General features: G+C 39.1%; 1 protein-coding gene across 1 annotated transcript in view; it reads right to left on the bottom strand.

The window, feature by feature from the left end:
- KIF6 (kinesin family member 6) overlaps window positions 1-15,583 on the bottom strand; it is a gene marked incomplete at both ends in the record, with an annotated part of 157,951 nt that overhangs the window by 122,605 nt on the left and 19,763 nt on the right. The window contains 2 exons of the mRNA XM_080615857.1: window positions 4,631-4,740; window positions 11,346-11,493. Of these exons, the coding sequence (XP_080471983.1) occupies window positions 4,631-4,740; window positions 11,346-11,493 (258 nt within the window). The remainder of the gene's footprint in view (window positions 1-4,630; window positions 4,741-11,345; window positions 11,494-15,583) is intronic.

Here is a 15,583-nt window from a genome sequence, read left to right as displayed (position 1 = left end):
CAGCCAGGTCATCCTAGCACAAGACTTGCAGGCAGCTCCCACCTGGTCATCACACCCCCTGCATGGCCTTGCCTTTGTCAAAAATGCCACAATAAGTTCTCATAAGAACATCTTTTAGAAATGGAGCTGTTTCCTCGTAAGGAATCATATCATAGCTTGAATGGAGGGTTCCTGTCTCTCCAAGAACAGGATCTGAGCTGCTCTGCACAGTGCGCCATTGGGAAATCCACTTAGGCTCCACCCAATGCTGCAAGAACACAGAGGGGTGTGGGGGCAGCATCTCATGGGATGTAAGGTTTACTTGCCATCTATATTCCTCTTTTTATTCTGTCTTATTAGAGCAGTTAATTTGTTAAGCCATCTGTTGTCAGGCCTTTCTTACTGAGATTGATAAAAGCCCTGCACTGTCTTCACTGCCCCCTCACCCTACCTGGCAGAACAAGGAGTCAGAACTGAGACTATGAAATTGGTGGGTCATGGACAAACAAAGCATGTAAGATCTGTTAGAATTTGCAATGTAATGTCACTCACAAAAAGGGTTTGTTAAAAAATACTTTGATATTCAAAAGTAGCCTTGAACAGCACAACGTTATAAACTGAATCAATTTACTCATCCAATGCCTTTAGAAAAGTGACCTTAGAAAAGTTTCACTCACTTCTTCCTACTGTTTTTCAGGGAACAAAACATAAAATCAGGATAGGAATAACTTCAGCATACATTACAGATTGTTTATTTTACACATCTCTTTGAAATGTAATGAACAAAATCTTTCAAAAATGATTCATAACAGTTTCCAGCTGTCTTTTCATTAACATCAGAAAACCTTATATTTACAAACCTTTGCATTCTCTTAATCTTAGTATTTAGTAGCAACACATTGAGCACTCTTCATTTTGCAGAATGCATTTCATACGAAAAAAGTGAGCAATATCATTATTAGCCTTCGAAATTTTAAACCCTTGGTAATTCTCAAAACACTGAAAATACAGATTTTGAAGATTTATGGGTGGTGGCCAGTTTCTAGATTACATAGTTGGTATAGCCACTGAAAAGGGGAAGAGCTGACATTAACAGTGTTGAGCCTGGAGACAGCAAACAGGTTTATTTAAAACAAAAAAATCAGATCAAATTAAATATATAAAATATATTTCCTCTAAGTTGAAAAATATTCCTTTAGCTACTTTTTGTCTGGTTGGTTGGTTTTGTTTTTTTGTTTTCTTATTCATTTGACGTAGTTAACCAATATTCAGTTACAGGAGGGTTTTTAAGTGAAAATATTTTCTGTTCCCTGGGGTCAATATAACAGTTCTGCTTGATCCTAATAGGTACTGATATAGTTATCACTGTTGATGTTTGAAGTTAATTGGCTCTTACAGTGTCTTCCTTTTCATGGAATTGAGTTCACTTAAACTATAGACTTCATCTTTCTGGAGCATAAAGTGAAAATGGATTCTCAGAGGATCCAATACAAATTAACTGGGTTGGGTTTTTGGGGGGGTTTTTTGTTTGTTTTTTTTTTTAAAGTCATCATCATATATCTTATGTATTTCCCTGTTAAAGGGGAATCACACTGGCTGGAAGCTTAGATTCCATCTTTCCCATGCCACATCACTCCTGATGAGTGGTTATGTGAGCTCCCGATAAAGTAGCTCCTCAACTACTGCAGTTTTAAAGACTGAAGTTTTAAGGTAAAAGAGCATTCATTTTAGTTTGCCTTCATGTTCCATAGTTTGGACATGTAAAATGGTAATTTATTGGTTGTCCTAACTTAATCTATGACTAACAGTTCTACAATCTTAGTCTTTATTTTTGTGTTGTTGTTCAGTGCCAAGAAAATTCTTATTTCTTAATAAATAATACAAACTAGTTAAAAAGAGTTTGTACTGATAGATTATAACTAAAGTGAAAATGGTTTGATTCAGTATCATGGAGTTATATAAATTACAAATACATTGTACAACAAAGAATCTGTTAGAGGAGAAAGCCTCTTGCACAACTGCAGAGCAAATGAAGAGCTTCAAAAAATTTTCCTAATTTGAGAAGTCCTGCAAATCTTTTATGAAAACTAGAGATGGAAGTAAGAATTCAGTCTGTTACCAGCTACATTTCATAGCAACAGCTTTATAGATTTTACACGCTTGAAAACAATTATAATTTCCTTGTATAAACGTGGAACTCTCTGCAGCTATATCAAAATTAGATTGTCAGTATTAAATTCAATTTTTGTGTTCCAGCAAGTAAGATTCTTCAGATGTATTTGCATCTGCATATGTTCTGTTTCAGCTACAATGTCACAAATTTAAAACACTGTCAGCTTTGCATAACAAAACAACTTACAGCTGTAAACTAAGGCATATTGTATTATGAAGTAATACGGTATATCAAATGATACTTCTATGGGCTACATGTAATACCATTAGAACTAAACATCATGAAAACTGTTGTTTTTTTTCCTGTGAAAATAACAGCTTCAAATCTGTACCTATTAGAATCATAATAAGTGCACATACCTACATACGCATACACAAATAATTATGTAATTCTTTATTTGAATCTATAAACATATACCTATACGTATAGACATATAGACATATGAACTACATTCACACATTTGTCAGGAATTTCTTTCTAGAAACGTGATTTTTTTTTTGCGACCCCTTCTTCCCTTCTCATCTATCAGACTAATGAAACTGTTAAGTGGTATTAAGATGAAAATTTAATAGTCTGCAGAATATACAAGGGATGGCTACACAGAAAACCTTGACTTCAGGAGCTGAGATTCCAAATCTAATCATGCCATGATTAGAACAGTGGACAACTTAAAAAATTTATATTATTCACTTTGCCTTGAACATCAAATATAATTTTAATATCTTGTTTCCAAGTACTATCAAGAAGTCTGTTGTGCATTTTCCTAACCTCTATTACCTGAATACCAGTACTTTGTGTTAACTCGTTCCATTGAACTGATAACGGAAAGTCTTCCACATAAAGTTTGCTAGGCAGAAGTACATATCTTTGATTAAAAGTGCATCCCTTTCTTCTGCAGGAATATGGATAACAATACTGTTCCAAACCAATCTGCATACTTCATGAGAATAGCTAATCTTCTGCTTACTCTTCTAAAATGACACATTCCTTCAACACTCTTCTTGTCCATCTTACTTCAGAGAATATCAACACAGACTGCTAATAGTTACCTAAGCATAAAAAAACCTACATGTGGCTTTGTATGGTGCTTAAAAACTTGATGATCCACTGTGGAGTTCAACAGGAAATTACGCATAACATGACCCTTCCAAAGTATAAACCCCATAAATTATTTTTAATATTCTCATTAAATACATGCTTTCAAACAAACTTGAGGAAGTTAGATTATTCTGTATTTTCCTTACTAACACTAAAGTCTTAAAAGGTCTTCAGCACATAAAATTCTCGGAAGAATGAAATATGTTTAAGGTAGTAAACACCTGATATATTTTAAAATATGTGATTACTATTTACTTACATGAACCAAGTAACTAAAAATATAGTTAGTCATACAATTACACTTTCCTGCAATTTGCACTCCCATTCTAGCTCAGAATGACATTATATAGTTTTTTGAAGCCCTAAATTACTATCTTGAAAAAGAAATGAAAAATATTTTTATAAATTATATACTTTTACACAAAGCTAAATATGAGTGGTTAATGTAAAGTTTTAGTGTACAGTACCTACTTTTTTGTCACATTATGTACTGGAAATAATAATGACCATGTACAGTAAAACCATTAAACGCTTATTAAGATCAGTTACCCTGCAGAGAATTTATCATTTCGCTAAATTCCATCCTGCAATAGCATACACTACATAAGTTTACCGGTTATCCCAGTGTGCTTTATCCCTAATTCACAACCAAATTAACTGTCAATTTTTACTTTTTAAAATTGACTAATACATAAAAGGTAGTTATTCTTTAATTTACAAGAATCTCCATACATTAACCAGTTTTGAGATGTATAATTTTACAAGGCTTACGTGTTCATGACCTACAAACCTTTATTTACTACCCTTCTCCAAGTATTATGTCTTATTTTACCAATGAAATCTATTATAACAATCATCCATTCTGAAGTAAATATATTGGTTTTTAGAGTTCCCTGTGGCATTTTCTATCTGTTACGCACCTTATTTCATAATTGCTTATTCTAGAAAAATAATTATCCTGGAAGGAAAAAGTCCAAGTAGAAGCAGGGAATTTTTCTTCTTACTGTTGCAAGGAAATGCTGCCTGTTACATGTGTCTCTGCCATACACACACATGCATGCCATAAAAAGAGACAGGCTGCCAGGATCAAAACAAGTATACTTTCTCTCGTATTTTGAGTGGCTGAAATATGTCTTGTCTGCATAGTATCAAAATATGTTTCTAATGCTTTCACCTTCACTTACTCCTATCTAGTTTCTCTAGGCTCTATACTTACAAAAATAAAAGAAAATGTAGACAGCACTGATAAAATTGAGAAAACAAAGTACTTTGAGTTAATCAGGACTTCTATCTGTAGCACAATTTCAAAAAAGTCCCCAAGGCATATGAAAATTATTTCTGTTGTTCTTTTTGATGATTCTCTGTAATTTTATTACTTACGGCAAATCTTCCAGTCTGGAGGCCTCGTGTCTTGGGTCCAGCAGATCATAACCACATTCATTGTAGATCTCTAAGTAGGAAACATGAGTTGTATACACTTTACTGCTATTCTGGATGACAAAAAAAAAAAAAAAAAAAAAAAAAAAAGAAGTTAGAGTTATAAAGAGAAGTCAGAACTAGGTCAGCAGATAAATTATCACTACAGCTTTTATGTTGCTTCCTCATTCTCTTTTTCTTTTCCTGAGTATGGTTTACATCTTCAATTCATGATACTTTTATGCTTTCTGTTACCATATGCATAATGACTCAAGAAGAAAAAGGAGAAACTAACAAAAAAACCCTAATCAAAACTCACATATACAAACTCTCAAAACAAAAGTCCTCTCAAAATCCCCCCATGCTCATGAGTTTAGTCTGGGCTTTTTTTTGTTTGTTCCTAATATCTAGAAAAGTCTGTATACACTTAGAACATGGCAGCCTGCTTACAGAACCATACAACAGGCCATTCTTCACTTCTATGACAAAAAGAAGAATGTTATTATAAAGAAGTAAACTCTCATATTATGGATAGAAATAATAAGCTTGGGGAAAAAAAACCCACCAAAAAACAAAGAACAACAACAAAAATAAACCAAAGATTTACTTCATTTAGAAACATCGGGCACATAAGTGCTTTCCACTCGCTTTATCATAACATTTAAGCACTGTATATGATGTTGGCTGTTTTCTGTAATCATCTTTTTTCACATTGCCAAAATGTAACTTAACACAACTGGGTTTTGCAGAGAGAATTTTCTCCTGCCCCAAAGCCAAATCCAAACAACATACACCACAAAATAATGGGCTATGATTTCCAAAGTAGAAGAAAATTAGTCACTTCTTTTCAGCAGATGAAGCCACTGTGAAAGCACTCATATCACACTTACAGTAGCAGTTTAATAATCCAATCCACTACAGTTATTTTGCAAAATACTTTGAGATATACACCTTTAGTTTTCACTGAATAGTTATTTCCCCCAGGGTTTTTTTTTTAATTGATAATGACAGTCCATTATTTCAAGGGACATCATTTAAAAAGATACACTACAGATTAATGGAAAAACCGTAGTAAGGAAGTTACAGGAAGCTATGGAATTTCTGACCAATAAATTAAAAAGAGAAGCTATTAAAAACAAAAGGCTTGATTTGCTTCTCATTTGGAGTAAAAGGTTATGTTTCTTTGGTTTTAAATTGCACTCTCAGTGTAAGCAAGAGCTTCAGAAGTCTTGTATTTTGTGTCCCTGATTTCAGTTCTATTTCATCTTATTTAGGCTTAGGAGGCAGATGGTTTCCTCACTATGTCAGCACTTTTCAAAGCACATTCTTAGAAAAGAAGAAATGAAACAAGGGAAAGGTATGAAAAGAAAGGCAGGTGGAAAGATAAAACAGCAAGAAGAGATGTTCTAAGATGCACCAAGAAAGAAAATGTATGAAACAAACACAAAAGATTTGGAAACAAGCAGACACAAATATCCCTATAAGCATAACTAAGCAGAGCTTTTATCCAAAACCCAGGCTGAAAATGGAAACACAAACATTTTTATTTTTGTAGAAACTATGTGCTGCGAAGGCAGCAAATAAAGTATTTATTTTCATCCTAAATTGTTTTTATTACATAGTTAGCACTAAGAAAGAATGTGGGTGTTGACACTATGTTGCTGGCAATTGCACAATCAATCTGTGCACCTCCCACAACAAAAGTCCTCCCTGGGGTCATGTGAGTTCAACAGCAGGTCTAAGGCAACAAGATCATGGGTTTCCTTTTTTTTTTATTCCCATTCCCACAAAAGCAAGCTTTTGAGCACCTGCAACACGCTATGTACATTTACCTGTCAAAGCCACACTTTGAAAGAGCCAAGGTAATTACTTAATATTAGCCCTTAATGTTAACCCTTACTCAGGGCATGTTAATGTGATTGAGACATATACCCTTACTAAGAATTAGCGTCCTCTATTAGATGAACGACAGTATAACAATACAAATGTAATGATTGATGTTAATGTCAAATAATATTTAATTTTGTTTAATTAAAAATCATTCTTAAATTGGGAAGAGTAATCTTTAATGACTCATAGACATGGTGCAAGTATATGAAGAAATAAGACATATATTACACCAGACTCCTTTTCTTCCCTTTCTCCTCCTGTAGTTATGAAAGTCCCAAAATGATTGGCTATGTTTACTCATATCAGTATTACATTTCAACTAAAAGAAACTTCTTGGAAGATCTGTTTACCTTGGTGGCAGAACTTAAAGAGGAGGTGGAGATGCTGAGGACCATCAGGGAGTGTGAAAGGGAGATCGACTGGTGGAGTAACTCCCTGGTGTGCCAGTTGGAACGGTTTCAGGGAGATACCCCCCAAAAGGGGATGGACCCCCTGCCCTCTCAGACAGAGGGGGATGGCCCGAGACAGCCCCTGCCCTGTAGCTGTCGCCCAGAGGTAGGGGACCAAAATGACGATGAGGGCTGGAAGCAAGTTCCAGTTCGGAGTCATGGGCAACCTTCCTCCCTTCCTGCCCTGCTTCCCCAGGTACCCCTCCGTAATAGGTTTGAGGCCCTGGATCTTGATGGAGAGGTAAGTGAGGATGTGATGCAAGGCCGGCCTACAAGGTCACATAGGAAAAGGCGGTCGACTTTGCACCTCAAGACTGCCTCTGATAAGAAAGAAAGAAAAATCATTGTTGTAGGCGATTCCCTTCTGAGAGGAACAGAGGGCCCGATACGCAGAGTTGACCTTCATCATAGGGAAGTGTGTAGTCTGCCTGGAGCCCAGATCAGGGATATCACCAAGGCGCTCCCCAGCCTGGTGCACCCAACAGACTACTACCCGCTGCTGGTCTTCCAGACAGGTGGGGGGGAAGCTGCTTCCCGCAGTCTGAGGGGGATGAAGAAAGACTACAGGGACTTGGGGCGGATGGTGAAAGAGTCTGGGGCTCAAGTGATCTTCTCCTCAGTTCTTCCATCTTCCGGTGATGATGTGGGACTGAATGGGAAAATTCAGTCTGTAAACAATTGGCTACAAGACTGGTGTTTTAGGCAGGGCTTTGGGTTCTTTGATAATGGCTGGTTTTATAAGGCTCCAGACCGGATAATGGCACGTGGGAAAGGTTTATCTCACAGAGGCAAAAGGATGCTGGGACATGAATTAACAGGGCTCATTTGGAGAGCTTTAAACTAGATTGGAAGGGGGATGGGGTTGTAACTGGGCTTGCCCCAGTGAGGCAGCACTCTAGAACTGATGAAGACTGGGAGGCCTCCTATAATCCTAGGGTGAAATCGGCGAGCTCAGCTCCCTCCTTGAAATGCCTGTACACCAATGCGCGCAGCATGGGAAATAAGCAGGAGGAGTTAGAGACCTGTGTTAAGTCAGGAGATTATGATCTGGTGGCAATTACAGAGACGTGGTGGGACAGCTCACATGACTGGAATATACTCATGGAGGGCTATGTCCTTTTCAGGAAAGACAGGCCAGCCAGGCGGGGTGGTGGGGTTGCTCTTTATGTGCGAGAGCAGCTGCAATGTACTGAGTTCTGTCCAGGAACAGGGGATGAGCGAGTTGAGAGTCTGTGGGTGAGAATTAAGGGGCAGGCTGGCAGGGGCGATACTGTTGTGGGTGTCTGTTACAGGCCACCAGATCAGGGTGAGGAAGTGGACGAGGCCTTCTACAGGCAGCTGAGAGCAGCCTCACAGTCACAGGACGTGGTCGTCGTGGGGGATTTTAACTTCCCTGATGTTTGCTGGAAGGACTACTCAGCAACCCAGCCACAGTCCAGGAGGTTCCTCCAGTGTATGGAGGATAACTTCCTCATGCAAATGGTGGATGAGCCAACCAGGAGAGGAGCGCTGCTGGATCTCATCCTCACTAACAAGGAGGGTCTGGTCGAAGCAGTAAAGGTTGAGGGCTGCCTTGGTTGCAGCGACCACGAGATGGTGGGATTCAGGATCTTGTGTGGTAGGACCAGTACAATAGCAAGTAGAATTGCAACCCTGGACTTTAGCAGGGCAAACTTTGGCCTTTTCAAGCAATTGCTAGGGGAAATCCCATGGGCAAGGCTGCTTGAAGGTAAAGGGGCCCAAGATAGTTGGTTGACAGTCAAGGATTGCTTATTCCAAGCTCAAGATCAGAGCATCCCGACACGTAGGAAGTCAAGGAAGAGGACCAGGAGACCTGCGTGGCTAAATAAGGAACTGCTGGGTATGCTCAAGTGGAAAAGGAGAGTTTACAGGTCATGGAAGGAGGGGCTGGCCACTTGGGAGGAATATCAGGCTGCTGCTAGAGGATGTAGGAAGGCAGTTAGGATGGCTAAGGCCTCCTTAGAATTAAATCTCGCAAGAGGGGTCAAGGACAGCAGAAAGAGCTTTTTCAAATACATGGCAGATAAAACTAACACCAGAGGCAATGTAGGCCCACTGATGAATGGGATGGGTGCCCTGGTGACGGAAGATACAGAGATGGCAGAGTTATTGAATGCCTTCTTTGTCTCTGTCTACTCTGCCTGAAGCAGTCCTGAAGAGCCCTGTACTCCTGAGACCTCAGATGAAGTCAGGTCAACGGAGCAGTCTGCCTTAGTCGATGAGGAATGGGTTAGAGACCAGTTGATCAAACTGGACATCCATAAATCCATGGGTCCAGATGGGATGCACCCGCAGGTGCTGAGGGAACTGGTGGAAGTCATTGCTAGACCACTCTCCATCATCTTTACCAAGTCTTGGGAAACGGGAGAGGTGCCTGAGGACTGGAGGAAAGCAAATGTCACTCCAGTCTTCAAAAAGGGCAAGAAGGAGGACCCGGGTAACTATAGACCGGTCAGCCTCACCTCCATCCCTGGGAAAGTGATGGAACACCTTATCCTTGGTGCCATCTTAAGGCATATCAAGGATAAGAGGGTTATGAGGGGCAGTCAACATGGCTTTACCAAGGGGAAGTCATGCTTGACCAACCTCATAGCCTTTTATGAGGAAATAACACGGTGGATGGATGATGGCAGAGCGGTGGATGTGGTCTACCTTGACTTCAGCAAAGCATTTGACACAGTGTCTCACAGCATCCTCATAGCTAAACTGAGGAAGTGTGGTCTGGATGATCAGGTAGTGAGGTGGACTGCGAACTGGCTGAAGGACAGAAGCCAGAGAGTTGTAGTCTATGGGGCGGAGTCTAGTTGGAGGCCTGTATCTAGTGGAGTGCCTCAAGGGTCAGTATTGGGACCAGTATTATTTAATATATTCATCAATGATTTAGATGAGGGAATTGAGTGTACTGTCAGCAAGTTTGCTGATGACACTAAGCTGGGAGGAGTGGCTGACACGCCAGAAGGCTGTGCTGCCATCCAGCGAGACCTGGCCAGGCTGGAGAGTTGGGCAGGGAATAACTTGATGAAATATAACAAGGGAAAGTGTAGAGTCCTGCATCTGGGCAGGAACAACCCCAGGTTCCAGTATAGGTTGGGGAACGACCTGTTAGAGAACAGTGTAGGGGAGAGGGACCTGGGGGTCCTAGTGGATGGCAGGATGACCATGAGCCAACACTGTGCCCTTGTGGCCAAGAAGGTCAATGGCATCCTGGGGTGTATTAGAAGGGGGGTGTTTAGTAGGTCGAGAGAGGTCCTCCTTCCCCTCTACTCTGCCCTGGTGAGACCGCATCTGGAATATTGTGTCCAGTTCTGGGCCCCTCAGTTCAAGAAGGATAGGGACCTGCTGGAGAGAGTCCAGCGCAGGGCAACTAAGATGATTACGGGAGTGGAGCATCTCCCTTATGAGGAAAGGCTGAGGGAGCTGGGTCTCTATAGTTTGGAGGAGACTGAGGGGTGACCTTATTAGTGTATATAAATATATAAAGGGGGAGTGTCATGAGGATGGAGCCAGGCTCTTCTCAATGGCAAACAATGATAGGACAAGGGGTAATGGGTACAAACGGGAACACAAGAGGTTCCACTTAAACTTGAGAAGAAACTTCTTCTCAGTGAGGGTGACAGAACACTGGAACAGGCTGCCCAGGGGGGTTGTGGAGTCTCCTTCTCTGGAGACATTCAAAACCCGCCTGGACACATTCCTGTGTAACCTCATCTAGGTGTTCCTGCTCCGGCAGGGGGATTGGACTAGATGATCTTTTGAGGTCCCTTCCAATCTCTAGCCTACTGTGATACTGTGATAATAAACACTCATAAGCGTGCTACTGTGATGTATCCCTTCACTTATTCGCTGATTTCATTGCATACAAAAGCCAAATTGAAATAATTCTACGATATTTTGGTTATAACCCGATACACATACACACATCCTCACACATTCTCCTTTAAAGAGTTCTTATACCTCGACTGCAACCACCATATCATCAGCCACTTACTGTTGTGTCTCACAGTCCCCTTATATGGGGCAAAGAATAAGACACATTGCTTAAGCTTTTTCTACAACCTCTAGGCTGCAGGTCAGTCAGAAGGCTTGCTCTACTCAATAAGAAATTTTCTACTTTACTTGTTAGAAATATCAGTGTAAGGAGATAAGGAATATTTGATGTGTCGTAAGACTCTTGCATAAGGTATCATATCAACCTAGATATTTTCTTCAGCGTTAATTTTAAGGCTTCCTCTAACATTATTATAAAAGCAGCCTTTTGCAATACAGTTAAGTATTTGTAAACCAGACATTAAAAATAAACAGAAAACAATGCCCCATACCTTCTGCAGTTGATCAAAAATGTAAGATAAAGTCCTGGGGATGATGCCTCGGTCACTGTAACGTTCTGCTCCTCCTGTGATGGTGAAAGTTTTGCCACTGCCTGTCTGACCATATGCAAAGATAGTACCATTATATCCTGCCAAAACACTAGAAAATAAAAAAATGTGGAGATAATTAATATTTAAACATAATGTATTTTCCATTATCAACTTTGTATTGAACTAAAATATAATTATAGTAATTCTTAATTATGTAGCAGCTGTTTTCAGTAATACAAGAATACTTTAAGATATATATTCTAGATTCAATAGAATTAAACTATCTAGAACTGAATGACTGCGCCTTGACTTACCCCATTAATAAATATCATCGTTAGCTAGTCATATTCATTCCTGTTTTCTTTATTTCATATACTGTGTTTACAATCAGTGTAGTAAAAGTCTTCATTTACCAAGAACCATAGAATCATAGAGTCATAGAGTCATAGAATCATAGAATACTTAGGGTTGGAAAGGACCTTAAGATCATCTAGTTCCAACCCCCCTGCCTTGGGCAGGGACACCTCACTCTAGACCATGTCATCTAAGGCTCTGTCCAATCTGCACCTCATACTGGAGGTGCTCAAGCCCCCTGATCATCCTCGTGGCCCTTCTCTGGACTTGTTCCAACAGTTGCATGTCCTTTTTATGTTGAGGACACCAGAACTGTGCACAATACTCTAAGTGAGGTCTCACGAGAGCAGAGCAGAGAGGCTGTGAAAACACACAAAAACACACTGGTGAAAGAAACTTTTCTCTTAGAACTATGAAGACAGGCTGAAAAAGTTGGGGCTGTTCAGCCTGGAGAAGAGAAGGCTGCGTGGAGACCTCATAGCAGCCTTCCAGTATCTGAAGGGGGCCTATAAGGATGCTGGGGAGGGATTCTTCATTAGGGACTGTAGTGATAGGACAAAGGGTAATGGGTTCAAACTTAAAGAGGGGAAGTTTAGATTGCATATAAGGAGGAAGTTCTTTACTGTAAGGGTGGTGAAGTACTGGAATGGGTTGCCCAGGGAAGCTGTGAATGCTCCATCCTTGGCAGTGTTCAATGCCAGGCTGGACAGAGCCTTGGATGACATGGTTTAGTGAGTTGTCCCTGCCCATGGCAGGGGAGTTGTAACTAGATGATATTAAGGTCCTTTCCAACCCAAACTATTCTATGACTCTATGAACTACATCTGTACAAGAAGCTTCAGTGGAACAGCAATAGTAGCTGTATGCAATGGCTTAGCTTGAAATTACATTCAGACTCAATTATCTGTTTTCACACCTGTTAGTTCTACTTGCAGAAGAGCCTAACAAAAGTCTAGTTCAGATCTTTCTCTAACTGCCCACACTCCCACCATTAACTTCCACCTGATTTCCATCAAACAGTAGATAAACTTAATGACAGTGGTTTAGCTGCACACCATGGAGGAAACATAGGTCATAGCTGCAGCTGATATACTGCTCAGAAGCAATGGCTGACTAAATGGAAGTCTAAAATGCATTTCCTTTGTACAGCTGTCTCATAAGACAAAAATAATAAAAATCTATTTCCACATTTCTAATTCAATTTCTTGTTAATTATTGAAAACTGTCCTGAACCTGACAAATATTTTAAGTCACAAGATTTTATGCTTCATGCTGACTGACTAGAAACAATGAGGTTAAAATGAGGAAAGACAAAATTCTTTTGAATTTTCGTCTGTGAAAGCAAACAAAAACTGAATAAAATTATCAAAAATATTAGAATCATAAATTAAATAGTGATGAAATCAGTTACTGACTGTAATATTAAGATGGAAAATCAAACCAGAACTCATGAGAGTCTATAGTTGACAGAATGTATGATAAAGAAATCAGATTAGACTGTCAAGTTTTTTTATTTCCTCTCAGCAGCTGTGAATTATAAATTGTTTCCCGGACTCAGCCATCTCAAAATTGTTCTACCACAATTCCAACAAACATCTCCTGACAAAAAATATGAAGGAGGTATTTGAAAGAAAATAGAGTAAGCAAGAAAAAATTCTTTTCTTTATAAAACCTAACGGAAGAAAAATGTACTTTGGATTTGGTTTACTGTAGTTTAATAGCTACTAATTTTGCTAAAAATGTAACTAAAAATTTTCTTGTGCATTTTGTTTATTGTAAAAAATGATAAAAGATAAAATTTTAAAAAATACAAAAGGGGCAAGCAAGCCTTGCATAAGAGGAAACACATATAGATAGCTGCTACTTTGGCACCACAAGAGATGCAATAGTTCTCCAACTTCTTAAAGTTTATTTAAAGGCTTCAGTAGTTGCCAAATTGCTTATATTAATATATTACAGTAGGATGTCAGAGACAAAAACAGAAACATGTTGAAAGGAACTACAATGAACATCTGGCTCCCAAAGACCAAATCACCCAAAGACAGAGTATGCATAGGTTTTACATACCAGATGTTAAAAATCAAAACAATTATTATTATCAAACACCTCATTCATCTATCTTAGGAATTTCTAGTGCACACTGTCAAAGTATCTGAATGCTGAAGACAGTAATGAGTTGTCAAAAAGTAGGGGGTATCAAAAGAAGCTCAGAGATGGCAGATTCAAAACAAGCAAGGGAAACTGATTCTTCATGCAACATCTAGTTAAGCTGTGAAACTCCTTGCAGGGATGTTTTGAAATTCCTTGCAGGGATGTTTTGCATGCTAGAAGTTCACGCAAGCTTCAGTAGAGACGGGACTAGTTCATGCAAAAAAAATTATTTCAGCTACTAAACACAGAGAAATCAGAAAATTCCGAAACTACAAATGACTAAAGGCTAACAGAATACTTGGGGAAGTAGCTCTACATGCTTTCAATGTCTTTTGGTTGTGATTTTTTCTTTTTTTTTTCCTGAGCACTGCTAGTTCCTGTGAGAGATAACATACTGGGTTAGACAGAACTTAAGTCTGACCCAGTACAGTTGCTCTTCTGTTTTTACATCTCTTTCTTTGGCTCTTTCAGATCTAGCATTTTGGGTTGTTAAGTTTTCTTCTCTAATTCTTTAAAGTTGTTAAAGGTATATATTTTCAATTACGGTGACATGGCTTCTGCAGAAAGGTGTGTTTTGCAATGTGTCTAAAAAAGTGGTAAAGGTGTGGCTGCAAATTATTAACTTAAGATCCCTGAACTTCACAAAAGGTTGTTGATTAGGATCACCACAAATGTAAACATAGGATAGAATGTTTTTACAAGGGCATGTAGTTACAGGACAAGGAGTAATGGCTTTAAACTGAGAGTAGAAGATTTAGATTAGATATTAGGAAGAAATTTACTATGAGAGTGGTGAGGCACTGGCACAGATTCATCCTACTTCACCAGAGAAGTTGTGGATGCCCCATCCCTGGAAGTGTTCAAGGCCAGACTGGATGTGACTTAGAGCAACCTGGTCTAGTGGAAGTTGTTCCTGTCCATGGCAGTTTTACACTGAAATGGTAAGAATATATGTAGGTGGACCAATACCTAATCATACAAAAAATCAATTAAACTGGTATCTTTTTACTAATTACACAGGATTTTTAAGATACATACTTAATAGATTCAACCTAAGATGCACAATTCCTTTAGGGAAACAAAAACATAGAAAGCTTCATAACCTCTTAGTCACACATAAAATGCTATTTAAAAGGCAACAACAAACAACTACAGAATTACACCTTACAAAGTGAAGGGTCTCTCAGATGCTAAGAGTTAGCATAGTAAGTGGAAAATGTACATGTTCTGCCTTACATCATGAAATGTAATCACAACAGGTACCTAAAAAGGTTGGCAACACCGATTTTGAGACTAGAATTGGATCCGGAGTGTATTTTCTGAACAGCATCAACCATACATATCCCTGAAGATTCTCATTGGCAAATGAAAGCTGTCACTACCAGCAGTGGAACCTGTTCTCTGCTGGAGAAGGCAGTAGAGAATTAGCAGCTCTGTTCTGCATATTCTGCAAAATCTACTTTGCAAGACGTTCACCTAGGCAAGATCTACAGCTTTGCTTTTCAGATTGTCTGAACAAAAACCATAACATTTTGGTAAACTTAGTATTTGAAAGTACACAAGTTGACACAGTTGTTGATGGTAGTCTTGCGAAGACTAAAACATGCACACGTAAAAATCATACACTAAAACGATATTTTCAGTCATGCCCCAGTGTTATCAGAGTATCCAGACTTTGCAATTTTTTTTCCACC

Source organism: Psittacula echo (genome assembly GCF_963264785.1).
Source record: "Psittacula echo genome assembly, chromosome: 4".
Lineage (NCBI taxonomy): Eukaryota > Metazoa > Chordata > Aves > Psittaciformes > Psittacidae > Psittacula > Psittacula echo.
The sequence above is the reverse complement of the archived record's forward strand: the minus strand, read 5'-3'. Positions and strand labels throughout refer to the sequence as shown.